At 58.2% G+C, this 22,038-nt stretch overlaps 1 protein-coding gene across 11 annotated transcripts in view; it reads right to left on the bottom strand.

The window, feature by feature from the left end:
* Window positions 1-1,026: 1,026 nt before the first annotated feature.
* LOC122474681 (DAB2 interacting protein) overlaps window positions 1,027-22,038 on the bottom strand; it is a 188,312-nt gene continuing 167,300 nt past the window's right edge. For 8 of the 11 annotated variants that reach the window (XM_043565706.1, XM_043565709.1, XM_043565710.1 and 5 more), the window contains 8 exons: window positions 19,864-20,100; window positions 18,021-18,222; window positions 16,150-16,328; window positions 13,330-14,218; window positions 12,458-12,610; window positions 10,185-10,378; window positions 5,547-5,634; window positions 1,027-4,145 (listed from right to left, as the gene is read on the bottom strand). In XM_043565706.1, the coding sequence (XP_043421641.1) occupies window positions 3,978-4,145; window positions 5,547-5,634; window positions 10,185-10,378; window positions 12,458-12,610; window positions 13,330-14,218; window positions 16,150-16,328; window positions 18,021-18,222; window positions 19,864-20,100 (2,110 nt within the window). In that variant the 3' untranslated portion in view covers window positions 1,027-3,977. The remainder of the gene's footprint in view (window positions 4,146-5,546; window positions 5,635-10,184; window positions 10,379-12,457; window positions 12,611-13,329; window positions 14,219-16,149; window positions 16,329-18,020; window positions 18,223-19,863; window positions 20,101-22,038) is intronic. The other 3 variants (XM_043565707.1, XM_043565705.1, XM_043565708.1) reach the window with 3 other exon arrangements.

Raw genomic sequence — 22,038 nt, 5'->3', positions numbered from 1 at the left:
CAGGAGGCCGCCGCCCCCAGAACCACATGGCTTTGGAGTCACCCGGGACTAACAGGAACAAGGGCAGGCTGGAGTGCGTAGACAGCGACATTGTGATTCTGTTACCCCCTGCCACCCTGCCATCCCGCTCTCAGACCAGCCCTCCCATTACCTTCAAGGATGAGCACAGGAACGCCCGTGGGCTTTCTCTCTGGGAGTGCTGGACAGCCAGGGCCCAAGTCCCTGGCATGAGCTAGAGACACCTGTGTAGGTGACAGACCAAGGTCTCCATCGGGTGATCTGACTGGATACATCCCCGCCCCCTAGAGTATCCGGGCTCCTGTGCCTGTGTCGTTTCCGAGGGGTTGGGCTGAGGCCCGCATGGGCCCCCTCTTAGCCATGTGTCAACAGGAGAGGTGTTGACCCCTAGGGGTTACTGGGTGGTACCTGGGACCTGCTGAGTAGGACCCAGGGCTGCAAGGTCCCCGTGCATGGGTGCAGACGAAGTGGTTTGGGGGATGGCTTGTTTCAGAGGCCCTGGGTTTGGCCTTGCAAGTGGGTCTGGCTTGAGACAGCCTCATGAATTGGGGCCTTCCAGGCCTTAGAAGCTTGGTTTAGCCCAGCTCAGCCATGACCTGCTGGGGACATGGGCCAAACTCTCCCCTCTCCCCTGGAGTCAGATTTTAGTGGGTGGGAAGGCATCTGAAGCAGAGCCTGGCAGGAGACGGTATCTCCTGCAGCGAGTGCGGGGGCCACGCCATCCCCTTGGGGGTGTGGGACCAGCAAAGAGCTCCCTTCTGAGCTTGTCAGAGCCCGGGAAGGGCCCTGGGAAGGCAATGCTCCACTGCCCAACGGGAAACAGTCTCAGGTCACTCGGTAAGCCAAGACCAACACTACTACCAGTTCCGGGAGGGCTCCCCTGTCTGCAGGTACCACCGGAGGGAACCCCAGGGCCAGTCCCTTGCTAAAGGACAATACAAACCCACAACTCAAGAGTCACCGCCTAGAAAAATCTCCTGAGACGCAGCTGAATGGAGGCGAGTCAGGTTTAAAATAGCTAAATAAATCTTTAATATTTCTAATTGCAAATGTACAGAAATTGCACAGCCACACAGTCTTAGAACACCAACAACTTTCTCTGTACATTATTACACAGTTCAAAGTCGCAGCTGGGAGGGGCTCCAGCCAAGACTCCAACGTTTGCGTGGTTTTCTTTTTCACATACTTACAAAAGGGGGAGCGGGGGGCGGTGTGGGGCCGGGGGTGGATTTGGGGCCAAAGGTGTAGAAAAGAGGGGCTGTTTCCCTGGACAGCCTGCCTTCCGCTGATGGGCGGGGCGGCAGGGAGAGGCGTACCCCATATCCCCCCCTTGGGGGCAGACGCTCTATAGGGGGGAGGTGGGGGGGCGTGTGGAGCTCTGGCCTTGGTTCCCCACCCCCCCCCTTTCTGGGCAGTCGGAAAAAAGTCTTCACTTATAGGAAGTTTGGCAGTTTCCTTCACCCTAAACATAAAAGTTAAGCAAAAAGTCAGGCCTCTCTGTGCCGGCCAGGGAGGACAGTCGTCTCCAGCAGGCTCTGGGCCCAGGGCCTCACCTTCCCGGAGCAGGGCCTGCCTTCCCTCACTCCCCCTCCCTCTGGCCCTCTGGCACCCTGGCCCCACCCCGGGACGCAGGTTCTGTGTGGCCCGGACAGGGCGCGTGTCCCCAGCACCCCACCCAGACAGCACGCTGCAAAGCCGACGGGTACATGCCACAGGTGGGGAGAAACCCCGACACCGAACCCCAAACCCCCTCCTCCTGCCCAATACTGTTCTAGATTAAAAAATAAAATACAAACCATCGGAGAGCAGCGGTCCCGGGCAGCCCTCGGCAGCACCAGGACTAAAGGACTATGTACAACCATTAGGTGAAATAGTTACATTACAGTCGAACACCGAGAACATTTACAAAAATTGTCAGACTTGCAATTCAGATAAAAATCTGTGAAGAGTCTGTACACTTTTACAGTTTTTGCACTAAGTAAATAAGGCTCTCGGCCTGAGAGCTCACACCCACGCCAAGGGCCACCAGCACCACACGCATGCTGGCCTCCTACGCCCTGCCGTCCGGGCCCTGGGAACCTCCCCCCGTATTGCTAAGAGGCGCTCAGTCCGAGGTTGCTCTACGAGGCATCGAGGCATCGGTGGGGGTAGGGGTGGGGAGGAGGGGAGGGCTCACCGGGCAGCGGGGGGATGAGACCGAACCAGAGGACATCACTGGGGCCAGGCCCTGCCTGTGTGGCCACAGGTGGGGGCAGGGCCACAGCCCCCACGGCCTTCCTTCCTGAGGTCTGTGACCCTTAGGAGCCTGCCCTCTCCTCAGCGGCAAGTCTCTGGCCTAACTGAACTGCAGGTTTCATCTAAAAGCCCCTGCCCAGAGGCCAGGATGGGGCGCAGCGTGGTCTGGGCCACCCTTCCCGCACTCGACCTGGTGGGCTCTGTGGTGACCCTGGCCCTGGCTGCGGCAGGAAGGGCTCAGGGCTCTTCCCCAGGGTCTCAGCTTCCTGAGGCCAAGGCAGAGGGGGCGGCTCGGGCAGCTCGCCTAGCCCGGGCTCTGCCGGGGAGGGGGGCAAATGCCCAGCTCTTGCTGGAGACCCCCCAGGGCTGGGGGTGGGACCAGGGAGGGACTGAGACAGACCCAAGCTCCTGACCACCTATGTCCCGCAAGGGGTGGGGATCAGGGAGGGCTGAGAAGCCACAGAACGGCCTAGAGCTGAGGAAAACCGGCCCCAGCTGTGGGATGTGCCCCTCTCCTGTCTGCAGCGCCTGGGTCCTTGGCCGGGGGCCCGGGAAGGGTGAGGAGGAGGCCGGCCGCACACACGGGGCCTGGTGCAGGCCGCTGCTGTCTTGGAGAGGGAGCAAGTCTAACATCCTCCAGGGCCGCTATTTCCCATGCAGTGCGCACGCTCAATTTAAAAGGCCCCTGTGTTCCAGCAAGCGAGCAAGCGGGCTTTTGTTTCTAATGCATACTGTGAAAGGAAAAAAAATCACAGTTATCCACCTTCTCAGGGCCTGCTGGCATTAGAATTTCTTTTAATCATCAATCAGGAAAGATCAGCCTTCCTCTCAGGGTAAGCACCACCAGCTGGCCACTCCCTGCAGGGCCACGGTGCCCTGGTGCACTGGCCCCGGGAGAAGGGCAGGGATCGGGCACAGTGCCATCTGGGCCACCTCTGCCCAGATCTTTGGCTTTAGGGAGCCCTCGGCCTGGGCAAGTGAGAGAGGCTCCAGATCCTCCCCGCAGATACGAGGGCCCAGAAGAGCGGGCCAGGATCCTCACTGGGTCTGTTTGGCAAAATAAGGAAGGAAGGTGGGGGTGGGGGGGAAGAGGCAGGGAGTCTGGGGACAGTACAGGGGTGAATCCTCGGTTCCTCACAGCCAGGCGGGTCCCTGGACAGGCCGCATGCAGTGGCAGGGGCTCGGGGGAGCCCTGCAGGACAGGTACTCCGGCAGCTCTGTCCTCCCCACCCTCTCCCTGCCCGCCGACCAGCCTGTCCGTCCGCCCCTGGAACTAAGGGACAAGTCCCTCAGGGCAGGGGCCTGGGCCCCTAGCTCTCTAACCCTCTGCCCTGAGGGCGCTCTCTCCCTGGGGAGGGGGAAGGGGTACATGCACTTGGCCAGGTCAAGGAAGAAAGGTGACACACACCAAACTCAGTAACCGACGGAGACGTACTTTGGCAGGCCCCCTGCTCCCCCCAGGCCACCCCACCCCCAGCGTGCGGGCCTCTCCGGCCTGCACCGAACTCGCTTCTCGGGCCAGAAGAGAGGGGAGCGGGCCCACGCCGCGTCAGTCTGTCCAGGCTCCCCGTGCGGCACCTCCTGGACCGCAGGTGGAGGGAAGGGGAGGAGGCCTGGGCCCCCCCTTGCCCCTGCGCGGGAGGCTGCAACTGTGGGGGCGCTCCTCCCCAGGCCCCAGGCCGAGGCCTGCTCTGGGCCACCATGGTCCTCCCTCCTCGGGCAGGTTAACAATGGCTGCTGTTTCGGAACTCGCCGTTCTCGGTAATCTGCAATTTGGTGGGGTTGGTGGGGGAGACGCCGTTACGGGCTTGCATGCTGTACCTCTCTTTCAGCTGCGTCAGGGCGCTCATGAGGCGGGCGTTGGCGGCGTCCAGTGAGGCGATACGCTTCTCCTGGGGGCAAACGGGGCATTAGTTGGGGTCACGGGAAGGGTCCTTGCGCCAAAGGGGGGCTGTACCGGGGCAGGGGTCTCCCTGGGGCTAAGTGTGCCCACCAGGGGTGCTGGGAGGAGACGGGGTGGGGGCACCAGGAGTACACTAAGTGTGAAGGGCAGGAAAGGCGGGGCAGTGGGTGTGCTGGGGAGGAGGCTGGGAGGAGGCGGGAAGGAGGTGGGGGGCTGGGAGGGGGAGGGGGGTGCTGGGAGGAGGCAGGGAGGAGGCTGGGAGGAGGTGGGAAGGAGGTGGGGGGCTGGGAGGGGGAGGGGGGTGCTGGGAGGAGGCAGGGAGGAGGCTGGGAGGAGGCGGGAAGGAGGTGGGGGGCTGGGAGGGGGAGGGGGGTGCTGGGAGGAGGCAGGGAGGAGGCTGGGAGGAGGCAGGGAGGAGGCTGGGAGGAGGTGGGAAGGAGGTGGGGGGCTGGGAGGGGGAGGGGGGTGCTGGGAGGAGGCAGGGAGGAGGCTGGGAGGAGGCAGGGAGGAGGCTGGGAGGAGGTGGGAAGGAGGTGGGGGGCTGGGAGGGGGAGGGGGGTGCTGGGAAGAGGCAGGGAGGAAGCTGGGAGGCTAGGAGGCTGAGAGGAGGCAGGGAGGAGGCGGGGAGGAGGCCGGGAGGAGGTGGGGAGGGGGCCGGGGGGAGGAGGAGGAGGAGGAGGAAGAGGAGGAGGAGGAGGAGGAGGAGGAGGAGGAGGAAGAGGAGGAGGCCTCGACATCACCGACAGAGACCTCCTAGAGCCTGCCTTCTGACGACGTCTCTCACACCAATGCTGCTCACCCAAACAGCAGCCCTAGTGGTGTCACCTGTCAGCCACCTGAGCCCCAAGGGTGTGAGCCCTGGCTCACGCGCATGTGCAAGTGTGTGACACAGAGGTCACAGCTCCTGGCCAGCCTGTGCTGTTTACAGTCTGACCAAGGCCTGGTCCTATTCCCAGGTGAGTGAGAGGAAACAGTGCAGTGAAGGAGAATGGTGGCCGCAGTCTCTTATATGCCACATCTCTCAATGCAGCTGGGGAGCCACAGATAAGAGCCCCCCTGCTCCATCTGCCCAGCCTGCTGTCACCTGAAGCCATCCCCGTTCCCCTCCCAACCGCTTCCAGTCCTTGCTCAGTACCCTTGGGGAAAGGCAGTGCCCACCAAGTCGCCCGGTAGGGAAGGACTTGCCCCACCACTTTCACAGCCTGTCCCCATGAGCGTGTGGTCCACGGAGACCTTCAAATCTGACTTTCCAGACCAGAGATCCTGGCCTCCTGTTCCTCCTCAGCTTTTATAGTGGGGGGCATTAATGAGGATGTAGAGATCTCAAAGTCACCCGCTGCCCAACCCAGGTCCTTTAATGCCTATGGCTGAGCACAGGGCCGGAACCCACCTGGGCATCGATGATCTTCTGTTTGGAGTCTACAGCTGCTTGCATCTCAGCGTGGTCTTTCTTCAGCTCCTCCTCCACAGACATCAACCTGTGACCACACACAAGGACAGTCGAGCTGGCACTTGAGGGAGGTGAGGAGGTGGGTGTGGGGGCGTGGGGCCTTGTGGGAAGAAGCCATCACACCTGCACAGTGGGGACACAGCAGGGGAGCCCCTCCAGCTGGCCTCCAACAGCCGACATGAGCTGGGTCTACTTCTTCCTTATGCTTTACCTACTCCAGACTCGGTTCCCAGGTCCCCCAGAAACCCTTGGAGCTGCCCATTTCCCGATGTTCTTCCACGAGCCACGGTGGTTGGGGGTGGTGGTTAGGTCCTCACCGCCTCCCAGAGCAGGGCAGGTGGGGTAATGCCGTAAGACCCATGGCACAGGCGGGAAGACGAAACCCCGAAGGGCTCTAGGGCTTTCTCCGCCGACTCGGCATTCACCAAGGCTGTGCCAAGATGTACCAGGCACTCAAAGTAGCGAGATGAAAAGTACAGATCTCCATCACTCAAAAGGTTCACAAAGCAGCAGGGACACAGACAGGCAGACAACAGCCTAGAGGCTATGGGAACGGAGAAGAGGATGTAGGCAACTGCGCTGGAGGGTGGGTGCACATACTGGACATCTGAGGGACAAGCAAGTCTGAATGTGGGTAAGCGTAGGGAAGACGGGAGGAATACCGTCTGCAGAGGCTCAGAACTAAGGCATGTGTGTGTCTGTTGCCAGCTGCTCCCTCCCTGCAACCCCTTCTGGCTTCACCTTGCCGGTCCCTCACACACCTGTCAATCACTGCGGATGACACCCACCTTCCGATGCTCATCCTTTAGCTTCCGGACCCCACGCTCTCTGGGTTTGCCTCCTAGCCCCAAGGCTACTGCTCTGCAGATGCCTGTCCTGCCTGCTCCCAGCATGTCTCCACTGGGGTCTGCCCAAGCCCCCGCTCTTGCTCTCCAGACAAGCTCACCTACTCCCAAGGCTTCATCCCCCTCTCTACGCGCACAACCTCTCCAGGCCAGCAGAGCGGTCCCCTAACCCCTGGGTGAGCACTGAGCGCCTGTCACAGAAGGTACACAGAGAGGTCAACGGTGCTGGGGCAGGTACCCACAGGGCTGTTGTGAGAAGTCGGTGGGATCACCGGTTAGGGAGCACTGATCAGGAGGAAGGGGTGTGGGGCCATGCCAAGGGGGGGTTCCTTGTCACAGAAAGATCAGACTTTGAGAAAAGCCTGTAAGAAGGGGGAAGGGAGGAATAGGGAGAAGACGGGCATTAGATGGTGTCAGTCAGAGGGAAATTACTCTAGGGGAGAGACTTGTGCTTCTGGCTGGTGGGGTAACAGGGACTGGATTTACCCTTCTGCCGTCAAACAGTGACCACAATAAACAAACCAGAAAACCGAATGAAATGTATGAAAAAGTGGTGTCCAGACACAGAACAACTGGCAGTGTCTCCTAAGAGAAGGGAATGCACGAGCTGAGCCCCTCTCACGGCCTGGAGTGTCCAGGCCAAACAAAAAAAGAAGGGAAGTAATCTCATGGAGTAGAGGAGACCCAGGGAGGCCATACCCAAGAAGAGGAAGACACAGAGAGAGCTCCACATATATCCTGAGGGCTCCCCTTGAGTCTCTGCTGAGGACTGGTCTGCATGCACCACTGAAACATGAGAACAAAACAGCCCCAGGAAGAGTTAATATTCCTACCTGGCAGGGTAGAAAGACGTGCTAACACAGGGGCATAAGGCAGAATCATCAGAAGGAAACTGCCTCAATATGGAGTCAGATTAGGCTAGATTAAAAGCTGTCCAGACCCACCCCAACAAAGCTTAAACGTAAGCCTCAAAAGAATCAGACTAATTCCAAATAACCTCATTGTGTCCCAGAACAAAGCCCAAAAACATTTAAAAGAACACAAAACATTCCACACCTAAGCAAAAGTCATAATGTCTGGCATCCAACCAAAAATCACCAAACATACAGAGAAGTAGGAAAATGTAACGGATAACCAGGAAGAAAATTAATCAATAAAAACAGACTCAGAAATGTCACGGAAGACAGAATTAGTAGACACTGAAACTATTGTAAATACATTCCACATGGCTGAAAAAATAGAGGAAAGCAGGAGCATGATGAGAAGAGAAATAGAATTTAAACCAAGCTGAAAGTCTGAAGGTGAAAAATACAGTATCTGAAATGAAATGAAAAAAATACTGATAGGATTAATAGCAGATTGGACATTGAAGAAGAAATGATTAGTAACCTTGTGGACACAGTAACAGAAATGATCTAACACACGGCAGGGAAGAAAAGTGAAAAAAGGAAACAACAGAGCATCAGTGCAGTGTAGGACAATATGAAGCAGCCTAACGTATGTGTGATGGGATTCCCAGGAAAGAGACTGGGGAAGCAGGATGGCAAGACTCACAGAGCCAAAAGCTCAAACTCAAGAAACATGAAGGAAACTACGGCAAGGACCATCTTAATCAAATTATCGGTGATCGGTGATAAAAAAAATCTTAAAAACAGCCAGAGAAAAAAGATAGCTTAAGTACAAAGGAACAAAAATAATGACAGAATTGCTACTATTATAGCTTGAGAATGAGGGCCCGACTGGGCCCGCTGCCTGTTTTTGTAAATAGCCACACCACACACATAGTTCTGCTGCAACAGCAGAGTTGAATACTTACAGAGGCCATATGGCCTGCAAAGCCTAAAATATTTATTATCTGCCTTCTTATGGGAAGTTTCCAACTCCTGCCCTAAAGTGACAACAGAGACATAGCTAGTAAGACAATAAGCGATAAAATGCAATCATAAAAAATGCTCAATCCAAAAGAGTTCGGGGAAAAAAGGGAACAAAACAGATGGTACAAATAGATAATGGTAGCAAGATAAGAGATTCATACATAATTATATTGATAATTACATTAAATGTAAATGGTCTAAACACTCCAATTAAAAGGCAGAAACTGTCAGATTAGATAAAATGCAAGAACCAATAAGGTGTCTATAAAAGAAATTCATTTATATAGAAAGACACCAATAGGTTAAAAGTATAAGGATAAAAAAGGATACACCTGGCTAATATTAATCAAAATAAATTGAGACACCTGTAATTAACATCAAACAAAGTAGATTTCAGAACAAAGAATGTTATGAGAGATAAAGACGGTGATGTCATAATAATAAAGAGATCAGTTCATCACCAGCACGTAACAATCCTAGATGTGGTTGCAGAGTTTCAGTGTACATAAATCGAAAACAATAGAAAAGAGAAATACACAAATCCATATTATGATTAGACATTCAATATCCTTTCCCCAAATAGTGATAGAATGGTAAACAAGTAGCCACAAAAACTGGTAAGAATCTAGAGTTAAACAATGCTAGCAACCAAACTGATCTAATTTGACATTTCCATTACTGAGGAAATACACTGTGATAGTTAGTAGAAATAAATGCGCTAAGTAAGCCACTGAATTCAGAGACCACACACTCCTCAGAGAAGAGATACAATGAGGAAGAGGTGGTTAGTTTGAGAAGCATTTCCATTCCCGGAACCACACACACAAAGAACAGAGCTGGCTGTCAAGTGAACAGTGGATTAACAGTCACTCTGGTTACAGGATCTCTGCTCACATTAACCATTTTATAATGAACACACTCAGAGGTAAGTGAAACAAACAGTAATTAGGAGCAGAGAAACGGGCAGTCTAAGTAGGAAGAATCTGGAAAGGGTTTCTGTAGTGGACAAAACATGAGGCCAGGTGGGGAAACTTCTGGGTATGGCACACCTGCTAAATCTGTCCAGATGACAGGCTCTTATGCCGTGAAAACAAGTTAGAAAGTCCACGCTATTTCCTCTGCTACCTTGTATTACTGTCATAAAGACGTGAACTTCACGATCGGGACGCTGTGGGATGGCTGGGACGCTACACCTTCACTGTGCTCCCTGCCTACAGACGCCCTACCCATGGGTGGAGACAGAGAGAGAATGAGAGAGAGAAAATCAACACAGGATGTCATCTAAGCCATCAATAAAGGTGAGAGTCAGCATCAGAGCCAATGGTTCCCTGGAAATCTTTCCCAGGTAACCCAAAGGCACCTTAAACTGGAATGGCTGGGACACCCCAACTGCTCCCCTCCCCAGACCCTCATCTCAGCAACTGGCACCAAGACACCCAGACGCTCTTGGTAGAAACTTGGGGGATATTTTGCCTTCCTCCCCCCATCACCTTCACCTGCCGAATGTAATGACATTTATGCCTACTTTTCCTGCCCAGAATTGGGTCCTCACTGTGTTTCAAGGTGCCCCCAATCCTAGCTCCCCTGACAGGGTTTACCAAGAAAACAGGACTCCTTACAGGGCCTTGTCTGACCTCACTCCTGCCACTTCGCGTTCCACCATCAGTGCACCCTGTGCCGGGTAGGGCTTCCTGCAGTCCAGGCTGCCTGAGGCCACACGTGTGCCATGCTGTCCCCACTGCCTGGGACGCTCTCCTCCTTCCACCCTTGGCTCATCCTGCGGCTGATCAGCCCTTCCCCTCATCAGGAGGACGGCCTGCCTGCTCTGTGTGCGGGGGACCAGAACCGGCTGCTCTCACCTGCTGATGATGCCCTTCATCTGGATGTCCTTGTCCTCCTGCTGCCGCCGCAGCCGCTCCTCACCCTCCTCCAGCCGCGCCTGGTACTCCAGCACCAGCTTCTGCGTCGTCTCCTCCTGGCACTTGAACAGGGTCTCGTACTCCTCCAGCTTCTTGGTGGAGATCCGCAACTTGTCCTGCAGCACGGCCAGGTCCTGCCAGGGGGGCGGCGCGCCAGGGGCACAGCACCCAGGACAAAGAGCACACCTCGTGAGCCCAAGCGGGAGCACGGGTAGGAGGGAGCCCAGCTCGGAGACTCCTAAGGAGCCCAGCCAGAGGGGTGGCGGTGACACGCAAGGCCTGTCCCCACCCGGGGCTTTCTCCGCTTCCACCTCCCACCCCTGCAGCCTGGCCTCACAGCTGTGAGGGAATGAAGACTCACACCCAGATCTCGGAAGTAACGGTTTAACTAGGGCACTGAGGTTGTTGTTGTCGTCATTAATACGATAAACAAATGTTAAAAACACTCTTGGATATATTAAGACCTGACAGCATCCTGAGAGATAGGGACTCTACAGGAGGGGAAACCGAGGCCCAGAAGGCAAGGTGACCCGGTCACGTGGAGAGTGACTGACCAGTGGGGTAAGGTCCTAGCCTCCCAGCCTCTATGTGAAACTAAAGCAAGGGTAGTGGTGTGGGGAAGTAAGGGGGAGACAGAGAGGTTAAAGGCAGGTGGGGCTGAGGCTAGAATCAAGGGGCTGGGGGCCAGGATGCCATGACAGTATGGGGGCTGGAGGAGGCAGGAAGACCCTCTCCTTGAGTCCCAGGCAATGGAGGCCTAATTCACTTCAGCAAAGGACCGCCCAAAGGTTAGGAGGCGGCAAATCCAGAGACCGGTGAGAGACCAGCCCCAACTCAAAGCAAAGGTCCTACAGCAAAGCTGGATCCACAGAGAGCCTGGCTCCGGGAGAAATGACCTCGGCCCGTCCCAAGTCTTGCCGAGCTGGCCAGAGAGGGGTATGGAAGACCCTCCCAGGTCTCCAGGGAGCTCGAGGGAACAAGGCCTCCTGGATTTGCCTGTAAGGGTTAGTAGTGGAGAGGGTGAGAGAAACAGGAGCTCGTTCAGCCATGGAGCAGCAAGGAAAGGGGACACCCCAGCTGCAGCCGGACCCCTGGAAATGGTCTGGGCGGTCCTTGCAATTCACAAGTGGGAACTGGAGTCTCAGAGACATGCAGAGCCCAGCCCGGCTCATGCAGGGAGCCCGGGCGAAGGCTGGCTCTCCTTGCTGCCCAGACAAACGCTGGCTCTTAGAGCACTGTGCCCCACGTCCCCTTGTCCCCTTCACGTAATTATGGTGAAAGCAGGTGGATGCAGTGGACTAAGGGGATGGTGGAAGGTGGCGGAATGCAGCATGGACATGAACCTCGCCTTAGGCCAGGAGGAGGGAGAGCTGCCACCCTGAGCTCCGTGGAATTGCCCGAGAGGCTGCTACAGGCTTTCCTGGGGCTGAGAGGCGAGGGCACCTAGGGAAGCGGGGGATGTGGCTGCCATGCTGGGGTGGCCTTGCAAGGGGCCCCGTGTTGGCCTGGGTCTGCAGGGGGACATGAGAACCAGCCATGGATCCAGGACAGGTGCCATAACAGCAGGGAGAATTTGGGAGGACAGAAGCCCCTCCCACTGCCCCCCCAAATGGTGGATGTGTGTGGTGGGGTGGAATCTGGATATTTTAGAACATTTTTTCTCCCTAGGGGGAAGCAAGCCTCGCAGTAGCAGTCTGGCCCCACCCCGTCACCCTGGCTCTTTCTCTCTCAGGCCCTGGCTAGGCACAAACCCAGAGTGGGGGGGCCTGGCTGGGGGGCAGCCCTCCCGGCTGCCTTGGGGACCCACATCTCTCTGCTACTCATGCACGAAGCGCCCCCACAACGGTCTCCATGTGCCTCTTTGGCATCCCCCAGCCCTCAAGTCCGGCACTCTCAGAAACTCAGCTGCCCGGTCACTCAGGGAAGGGGCCTCCCAGAGGTCTGAGGACCGAGTCCTGGGAGTCTGGATTCAGTACAATTTCCAGTGAGTCTCGTGTGCAGCCTATACAGGAATCCTCAGCTCTGAACTAAGCCCTTCTTGCTGCTTCTACTTCCAGATTCCACTGGCTGCCGTCCTCATGGGGGACCAAGGGTTGAGAGAGGACTAGCCATACACAGGAAGAAGCAGCACCCTTCATTCAGGGCTCAAGGGGAGAGAACGTCGTCCGGCAGGCAGCCCCGCCCTGCCCCACACTGCCAGGGTCCGGCTTTACCTTTTCTGCTTGGCTGAGCTCCTCCTTACTCCTTAGCCTATCCCTGTGGGGGGGGTCTGGGCCCAGGCCCTCGTCTTCTAACAACTGCGCGTTCATGGTCAAGAGCCAAGCGGCCGTGCGGTCCAGGGCATTGGGGCTCACGGGTGAAGGGCCCTACAATGAAACACAGCCGTGAGGGGCTGGAGGGAACAGGGGGGTGGGACGAGGTGAGTCACGGGGACAAGTGGCTCAGAGGCATGGCAGGGGCAGGGGGTTTCCAGCTGGCCAGGCGCCTACCGATGCCACCCCCAACTCAGGAACTCCCATTCTCGATGGCGGCCTGAGGCGGAGTCAAGAGCCCAGGTGGCCCAAGCACTGCTCTCTGCCGCCCAGGTGAGAGCAAGTGAGCTCGGCCAGGCAGGTGGTCATGCAAGTCACAACACATCTGTCCCACATACTGTGTGCGGCCCCAGGGTGACAGGAACACCATTCGCCCCAGCAGCTGAGCCCTGGAGGCCAGCTGAGACGCGAAGGTGGGGGGGGGTGGGGGTGGGGGGGGCATGCTGGGGGTCTGGTTGACTCCTACCCTGGGCAGGGCTTTATCAGGCCTCCAGCTGGAGATGGATAGAGCCCTCCCTCCTTTCTCTCCCTGACCCCCACTGCCCTTGGGAGAAGTGGCAGAGAGACCCTCAGGCCACGCTGTCCCTGATTCAAGGACTCGGGCGGGGGCCAGTGGCCCCCGGGGGAGGGGAGGTGGTGTGCGTGGCAGGCCGGCGGGATGGGCCACGTGCGGCATCACTCAGCGTGGGATGGCAGCTGGGCACAGGTGAGATGACCAGGAGGAGCAGCGCGACATGGGGGATGATGGCCCGCCCTCGGACGACAGCACTGACCTGCTTGTGCACCGCGCGAGGCTTCAGCTCCGGGCTGTCACCCTTGGATGAGGACGACGGCTGCCGGAGCCGGGCTCCGGGGCCAGCCCAGTCAGGCGAGGCCGATGCCAGCGGTCCGCTCGAAGGCCGCGGGTACTGCAGCGTGCTCAGCAGGGCGGGTGGCGTCCGGCCACGGGGCGCGGGGGGTGGCGGTGGGGGCGGCGGCGGCGGCTGGTCGATCCTCCGCTGGGGGCCGGCGCTGTTCTGCCGTGGCACCGTGGGCTGCCCGCCCTTCTCAGTCAGTGACACCTGCCGCCGCGCCAGCTCCCCGGGCCGCCGCGCCAGCTCCTCGGCGGCACCGCCGAAACTTCCCAGCTTGGCAGCAGCTGCCAGCTCCTCACTGTTGCTGTGGGAGCTCAGGGAGCTATGGCCCTCGGAGCCCGAGTCACCAAGGCCGCGGGGCGAAAGCGGCAGGCCTGCCGCCATCTGGTACACGGGGTTCTGGAAGGAGAGCGGCGCCAGCAACTGGGGCCGGCCGGGGGCGCCCTCGGAAGTGCCCGGCGTGGTCGGCGTCTGGCCCGCCCGCCGCACCGTGGCCAGCCCTGCCAGGCTCGCCGGGGCCGCCCGGGCCGGCCACCCGGCCACCAGCTGCGATGCCGGCGCCTGCCCGTCGGTAGTGAGGGCGTCGGGGCCCGCCGGGGAGCCAGCCTCCCCGTCCAGCGTGCGGGCATCTTGCAGGTCCACCATAGACAGGCTCTTGCCACCATTGGCCATCTGAAGATCAGGCTCGTTGGCTTCCGAGTAACTCGAGCTGCGGGCAGGTGAGGGCTGGACCCCGGAGGACCTTGTGACAAAAAACAAGTCCTTGTTTTCGGGGGTTGGAGACGGTAACCGGGTGAAATCTATCAGACTGCAGGGAGACAAGCACACACAGGGAAAGAAGGGGGAAGAGAAGAACTGTGAATGTGGCCAAGGCGGGTCCAAACCGAGCGCCCCGCCGACCTGCCAGGGCCTGGCAGCCTAAGGCAGGGCTGGGGAGGAGGGAAGACGGGGTGGGGGAGAGGAGGTGCGTGGGCTGCAAAAGTGGGAGAGGCTGGGAGCAGTGGCCCAGCCGCAAACCAAACCACAGCCCTGGCAGCCGACCCCGGCAGAAGCCCCCACGGGGACTGAGTGGCCAGGGTGGCCGTTCCTGCACAGAACCTCTACTCTAGGGGCCAGCGCTGCTGGTTCCAGGTCAGGCTGCCTGGTACGCCTGTTCCTGGCTCAGCTGCATCTTGGGACACAGAGTGCTGGGGCCTGGAGTGTTCTGGAAAACTCCCCTTAGCTAAGCCCCAACCCACAATGCAGTGGCTCTCTGCTATCCAAGGGTCCTGCACCAAGAACTCTGACTTCAAAGCCGCAAGGGCCCCTGCTGCCTCTTCCCTCTCGTTCCTCACCAGACTGATAACCAGAGTGGGGACCCAGTGAGGCCTCCCCCCCCCCCCGCCCCCCCCCCCCCCCCCCCCCCCCCCCCGCCTCCTGCTGCCACCTTTGTCTGACTGGCAGGCGGGGGCTGGTGTTCCTGGCAAAAACAAGGACTCAGAGGAGGATCCAAAGGTGTGACTCAGGCAGGGAGGGTCTGCACCTGCAGAGGCGGAGCCGTACCCACCCCCAGTCTTCCAGCCTCTTCCCTGGCCCCTCCCCGGAAGCCCACTCCTTAGAAGGCACAATGTGGAGGGTCAGGTCGGTTGTGGAGGGAAGGCTGGGGGAGGTAAACAGGCTCTGAGCGGGCAGGGGTTTCAACAACGGGGAGCCTGGGATGGAGAGGAAGTGACAAGTCCCAACTGATGGAACTTGGGCGGGGCAGGCTGCAGCCACTCGGCTGGACACCGGCAGGCAATGGAGCCGGAGAAACCCAGACCGGCCTCAGGCTTTGGCTGTCGTGCTACACACGCAGTCAGGTCTCCTGGGAACCCACACGCCTGGCTACCTCTTAACCAAGGTGCGTCCCCTTCCACCTGACCCGCTCTCCTTCATCTGGCAGGTTGTGTGAACGGACCCCCGGGGCTCAGCGGGAGCTGGGAAGCACCCCCAGTCCTGTGTCCCACACACCCTATTCTGGATGTCCGCGCCCTCGCCTGCTTACGAGCCCGCTGCCATGGCCACCTCAGAGCAAGACCCAAGTCCCAACTCTGCTGCATAAGCCTTACTAGCCGGTCCAAGATGCCCCGTGGGAGGGCAGTGCGTGAGTGGGGCACAAACGGTTCACTACACATGCCAAGTCTTTCAAAGGAATGTCCTCATTTTGACGTTAACATCCAAGAACATTCTGCCTCCCTGTCCTCAGTCTGAGGGCGGGGCCTCAACACCTCTCCTAGTTTCTGGAGCGCCCAGCCTCAAAGCCTTGCAGAGTGACCCAGACTCCTGCTGAAAACACATACACTTGAATGCCACTTCTGGAGATTCTGATTCAGACCCAGGAAATACCAGAAGAGGTATTTTTAACACACACCTGGGTAATCTAAAAGCATTCGGGACTAGTGATTGTTCTTCAACAGAATGTATTGTCTTTCTCCAAGCCTTTGTTTGTGCTAGTTCCTCTACATAGAATGCCTTTTCCACCCATGGAAACGTTGCTTTTCCTAAAAAGCCCAAAACACGTTACCTCCTCCAAGAAGCCTTCCCTGATTTTTCCCAAATGGAGGCTCACTGCCTACAGCCTGAACAACACATTTCAAGTCTCAAGTAGCTTATTTTATAAACGTTTGTGTAGACATCCTCCTCCCCAGTGGCAACTGCAGGCAGGTTGTACCTTGTCTACACGTGCACCCCACAACAGCTGGTACGCCTGGCCTCTCTTACCCAGAGAGATCATTCTCGATCACCATCTTCTGCAGCCCGGCCGAGATGCTGCTACTGCCAGAGCCAGGAGTGGAGGCCAAGTCGTTGGTCCCCGTGAGCTGCCCACTGCCTGGGGTACTCAGTGCTGTGTGGACATCCCTCAGGATTCGAGGCAGGGGTCCCAGTTTGGATACAATGTTCTGCAAATACACAGCAAGTGGCAGGTGTGACCTGTGGGCACCACTTGGGGAGGCCAAGTGCACTGCACCTGCTGGGGTTCAACACTGCTGAGGAGCCACTTGGAAAGGCAGGTCCTGCCCTCCCCTCCCCACCTGCCAGACCCAACAGGGCTGGGAAGGAGCTGGAAAGCCTAGGAATCTGCAAATGAACATTTTTCCCAAGCCCCCCAGATACTTCTGGCGGTGGCGGCGGGGGGGGGGGGGGTGAGAGGCCTAAAGGGAGAAATGGTGACCTAGTCCAAGCCCTCCACCTGAGAACATCCCAGCTCCATGCCCCAGAGAGGGGAGCCCACGAGGAACCCCAGAACTTCCCACAGCAACACCTCCCTATCCGAGAGACTTCTGGGATGGCCCTCTGCTTATGCACTGGCTTCCGTGGTTTTGTGCAAAAAAAGTGTGAGAACTCATGCAGTCAACAGCATAGACTTGAGAGGCAAACACCTCGATTTCAAGTTCTTGCTGCACTGCCATCAGCTGTGACGGCGGCTGCCATCTCCTGTGCTTTCTGCCTGCTTGTGCAGATGTGGGTGTCGGAGGCAGGCATGGGACGCCGTAAGCGGTGGCAGTGAGAGTGACTGGTATTGGCAGCGGTGGAGAAAGAGAGGGCCTTGGCCCCACTGCCGTTTCCTGCCCTGTGTCTCTTGAGCCAAAGGGGAGTGGGTATCAGCGAACAGACACGACGGCAGCAACAAGACGCGGGGATTAACCCGTGTGTCCGCAACAGGGGCTAGTGAAATGTGTACTCCTATGCGGGACAGCCTGCGGCCATCCGAGAGGCCACAGTGGCGGCGCGGCCCCTAGTGACACGGAAAGAGGACAACAGAGCCAGGTGAGAAATGCACTCTGCAGTGCTCACTTCAACACAAACAAAAACGGAAAAGAACTCTGTGCCTGCATGGGTACTTAACACACGTGCAGACATATCTAGAAAGCTACACATTGGAGTGCCCTGAGTGGTCACCTCTAGGGAATGGGACGGGAGCAAGGAGGCCTTCCATCCCTGTTCAGGCAGTAACCACGTTTGTAAAGTGGTCTCTTTAAGCCCGGGGAAGCAACAGATATTATGGAAGTGGATCCTGACCGGACTGTTCGCGGTGTGGGCTGGGGCTGCTGGGGCGACAGTGGAACCCCGGGCCACCGAGGGCGCAGGCCAGGCGGCCGCAGCAGGATCAGACATGTCTAGGGAATCAGATTTTCAACTCATGGTCAAGGGTAATTCTGGAAAGGTCTGCAGCTTCCTGCCTGACGTGTGGAGGTGCAGCATCTTCAGTGTCTATCTTTTCACATCAGTGGCCTTAAAACCTAGAACGAGGATATTTTCAGAGAAGCAGCTAAAGATGATCACATTTCTCACAGGTAGGGGGCACACCTTCACGCACTCAATGCTGAGTGTGGACAGCTAAAGCCCCCGTGGGCAAAGTGGGCTCCCGTGGCTGGTGCTGGTGACTGAATGGGACACTGCCCATCAAGGGAAAGGGGCTCAGGGACCCTGAGGGCAATGCTCACAGGGCCTGGGCTGGAACCTTGGGCTCTGGCACCCGGGCAGGTGAACACTTTGACCCCCACAGTTAGTCCAGAAGGAGGGGCAGCCCTGAGCTCTGCAGCCACCTCTGGCCCGGCTCTGTCCCCCCTGGAGCCCGTGGGGCCAGGCACCTGCTCCAGCTGGCTGACGGCCTCCCAGAGCAGCGAGTGCAGGCTGGAGAGCTCGCGGCCCAGGTCGATGTAGCCCTCGAAGCCGGCCGTGTTGGAGACGGTCTCGGGGTTGGAGATCTCTAGCAGGAAGCGCTGCATGTTGGTCCACTCGTGCTCCAGGAACTGGTTCATGAATGACATGTACTCCTCCTTGCTGCCAAACCTGGACAGAAAGCAGAGAGGGTAAGTGTCCCGGGGCCTGTCCAGGAGACCCCCCTTTGAGTCCCCCCGCCCCCACTGTGGCTGCCTCTCCCACCACTCACTCCACCAAGCCAACACATCTGCTCTGGCTCGGGGCCCTTGTTCCCGGCTAAGGCCAGAGACCCTTTCCCGGACCTCTCCTCACAGGACCAGAATGTTCTGTGGCCCTCACTCCCCATTCACTGCTGGTCAGTCTCCTTCCCTCTTTCTTCCAAGTTTCAATGGCTTGGTGTGCAGGTGACTTTTAATGCACACTTAGCGGGTCTCTCTGCTGAGCTTTCAGGCATGTACATCCACGGGCACCTCCCCTGTCCTCAGCCTGGCCGAGTCTGGCCGACTCAGCGCTGTCACCTCAAACCCATGCCGCGCTCCTGGGCTTCCTATCCTAAGTAGGGACACCGCTGTCCCCCAGAGAGCTCAGCCAGAAGCCTGGGGGTGGCCAGCTTCTCCCTCTTCTTCCCCACCCGGCTAGGCCTGCTGACTTTACCTTCCAATCACCCCCGACCTTAGCCGCTCCCCACCCCCCAATACTTCCACTGCGGTTTCTTCTGTGGGAGGGAACCACAGCTATGCCCTCTGCCCTGTCTCTCTGCTGCCTGCTGTGCTCTCTCCAGACCCCATTCCCCATGCTGTCAGGCTGACCAGTTCAGGACCCAGAACGGACGAGGGCCATCCTCCCTGTGGGGGACCCACTGCTCCACCTGAACTTCAAGATCCCGCTGTCCTCTTGGGTCTCGCACCCCCCCCCCCCCCCCCTTCTCCGGGCCTGCCATGTAATGACTCGGGAATGCCACGGTGCCTCATCAAGCCAGCACACGGGCCTCCCGGGGCCTGCCCCGCCTCTGTTCCTGCTGCCTCTCCGTGAGCAGGTGACTGCCTCCCCACCTCCCCGGTCCTGACACACAGCAGGGGGTGCATCTCCTAGGAGGACAGGGCTGGGGCCCTCCTAGGAGGCCTGCGTCTCTATCACTGCTCCGCTGCTTCCTGCCCTCTCTCCCTGATCAAATGTGGGTCCAGGAGGCTGGAACCAGATGTGACTCAGAGCCCAGCACAGAGAAGGCTTGCAGCACGGCTCTGTCCACACTGTGAATGAGCCCTTCCGTTTCCACCCACTCGCTCTAGGGTACAGTCGAGAACACTGAAGCGCCTTATAAGCAAAGACATTCTTCACAGCATCAAACAAGGACAGTCTGAAACAACCTGAGAGCCCAACCACGCAGGACGGGTTAAGGAAATATGGGCCATTCTCCCTTGAAGGCATGTTAGTCATTCATCGCAAAATGAGGCTTATGAATGTTAAGTACACGGGATAATCCTTATGATAAAAATGTTAGTTCAAAAAGCAGAAGGAAAAAATATCTCCTTTTCTCACCTTTGAAAATTAAGGAAACATACCCAAATGCCATGTACTTTTTGTGGGGGGAGGATGGGAGGTGGAGATCTGATTTTGAAAGAAGGGGAGGGGAAGAGCTGAGGAGGACAGGGACAGAAGCAGGGCCTGCCGTGCGGCCCCACCCCAGGGCAGACACACCCACGGCCTGTCCCCAGGGCTCCAGCGGATGCCCACGCCTGGACCCTGGCCGTCCGGGCTCACGGCACTCACTTGGCGAAGTTGGCCAGGTTCTGGGTAACCTTGGCGATGAGGGTGAGGGTGCGGGCAGTGCGGTCATCGGGGTACTCCTGCAGCAGATTGAAGAGTGAGGGCGACATGATGGCAGGGCAGAGGAAGCGCAGAAACAGGGAGGCGCTGATGAGTCGCTCGCTGATGTCAGGCCGGCCACGGCTGCTGCACTCCTGTCGCCATGAGGCAAATACCTCTTTCAGCTCCCGTGGGAAGACACTGGAGGGACAGAGGAAGGTGGGCCAGTCATCGGGCAGGGGGCTAGGGCAGGAGGGTGCAGAGCAGGGACCTGGTGCTGGGTCTGATGGAGCCCTGGATTCCAACGCCTCCACCGTGACGGCCTGTGAGCTACTGAGCACAGGACTGCAGCACGGCAGTGAGGGCAAAGGGAGAGCCTGGCCCAGGGAGCAGGGACACAGAACCCCAGGCGAGGCCGTGGGCTCTCTACAAATGGGCCGAGAGGGGATGGGCGCAGGCACACAGGAGCCAGGTCTCGGTCCCAACGAGATTCGACGGCAATGGCCAGCTCCTGGGCCCGACCCGGGGCTCCACCCTCTCTCCCAGACACCAGGCACGAGATCTCGGGGAGAGTGAGGAAAACACGACTGGAACAGACCACTGCCCCTTGGATGCCATCACTGGCTGCTGAGACTCACTCCCTTTGCTTGAATATTATAGGAATCAGACATTTTCAGAAGAGCTCCAAATGATCAAGATGGCAACAGGCTAATCACAGGATGAGAACACAGCTCCCGCTTTCTAGGTGGGAAGGGAAATGGAGGAAGTGACCTCCCCAGGGGGGCCCAGTGAAGGTGGGCAGGGTTGCCAGCACCCCACTGGGGGCTCTCTCTACCGGGCACCCGCAGCCTGCTGCAGTCAGGCCCCACTGGCCAATCTTTATGTGGTTTTCCTATCTTTTCACCCTGATAGACATGCCTCCCACCCTGGGGCAGGCCAGGCCCCAGCACTCTTTGGACTCTATGCCTGGCTCTGTCACGGACTCAGGGTGCTCTGAGCAAGTGCCTGGCCCTCCCTGAACTTCATTCAGTCCCCTCATCCTTACACTGAGAACAAGGCCGGCCCTGCCATGTTCACAGGACCATCTCAAGTCCATCAGAAGCCTCGATCAACTCCAAAGGCTTTTGCCCAACAAGCCCAGCACCTGCTCAGCAGGCTCTCTGCAGTGAAACAACAAGAACATGCTACAGACACAGCGACAGAGGAGCAGAGGAGAACACGACCTTAAGCCCTGACCCTCAAACTGCCTGGCACAGGACTGGGCAGGGGGCAGGTGCTGAGCGATGACATCTATCGATGGCCTTGTCCAGGACAGAAAGATGCCTCCGGGCCTCGGACAAATATCAGAAAGAGGAAATGGAAAATGGCTGTCTATGGATATGTTTCCCTGTGTCCCACGCCCAGTCTGCCCTGGGAACTGGGCGGGTACCGGGTAAAAGCACAGCCCAGCCCAAGGATGGGAAGTATGTTCCCAAAGAGTTCAAGGCTGTGCCTCTACCCCAGGCCAGGGGTCATTTCTGGCCCAGCCCGAGGGGCCAGGATGGACCTAGGTGAGCACCTTGTGCAGCCCAGGGGCAGAGGGACCTGATAGAAGGACATCCACTCTATGCGCTCTGGCTATTCCCTCTGTCCCCTTCCCAAGGCTGCTGCTAACCTAGCAGGCCTGTCTCTGCCTGTTTTTTGGGAGTAGCAAACCATTCCCGGGCCTTCCTGGGTCCAGCCATGAGCCGGGGGAATCTGTCTGCCCCCAGGGTGCTCCAGGTACATGCAGGAAATGGATCTGGACACAGGCACAGTCCCACTCTGATGGGATCAGGGCTGTGACAGCGGGTGCTGGGAGGGATGAGACAACCGCGTCTGATACCATGACGGGCGGTGACAGAGGGAAGCAGGCACAAGGCCTTGAAGCAGGAAGGGAGGGAGCGTGTGGAGGTGAGGTGTGGGGTGAGGGAGACCCTGCCAAAGAAAAGAGTGAGGTATGGTAGGTGCAGGAGGGTGGCACCCCTGTGGACAGCTGAGGGGTCTCACCTGAAGCTGTCCACCTGCCCCACGAGGGTACCTGAGCAGGGCCGTCGGCCTCACTCCTAGTGCCGCAGCTCCAGCATCAACGACAGTGCCCGGCACAGGGAGGGTGCCCGC

Source organism: Prionailurus bengalensis, chromosome D4 (assembly GCF_016509475.1).
Source record: "Prionailurus bengalensis isolate Pbe53 chromosome D4, Fcat_Pben_1.1_paternal_pri, whole genome shotgun sequence".
NCBI lineage: Eukaryota > Metazoa > Chordata > Mammalia > Carnivora > Felidae > Prionailurus > Prionailurus bengalensis.
Note: the sequence above shows the minus strand (reverse complement) of the source record. Positions and strands in the feature narration are given on the sequence as shown.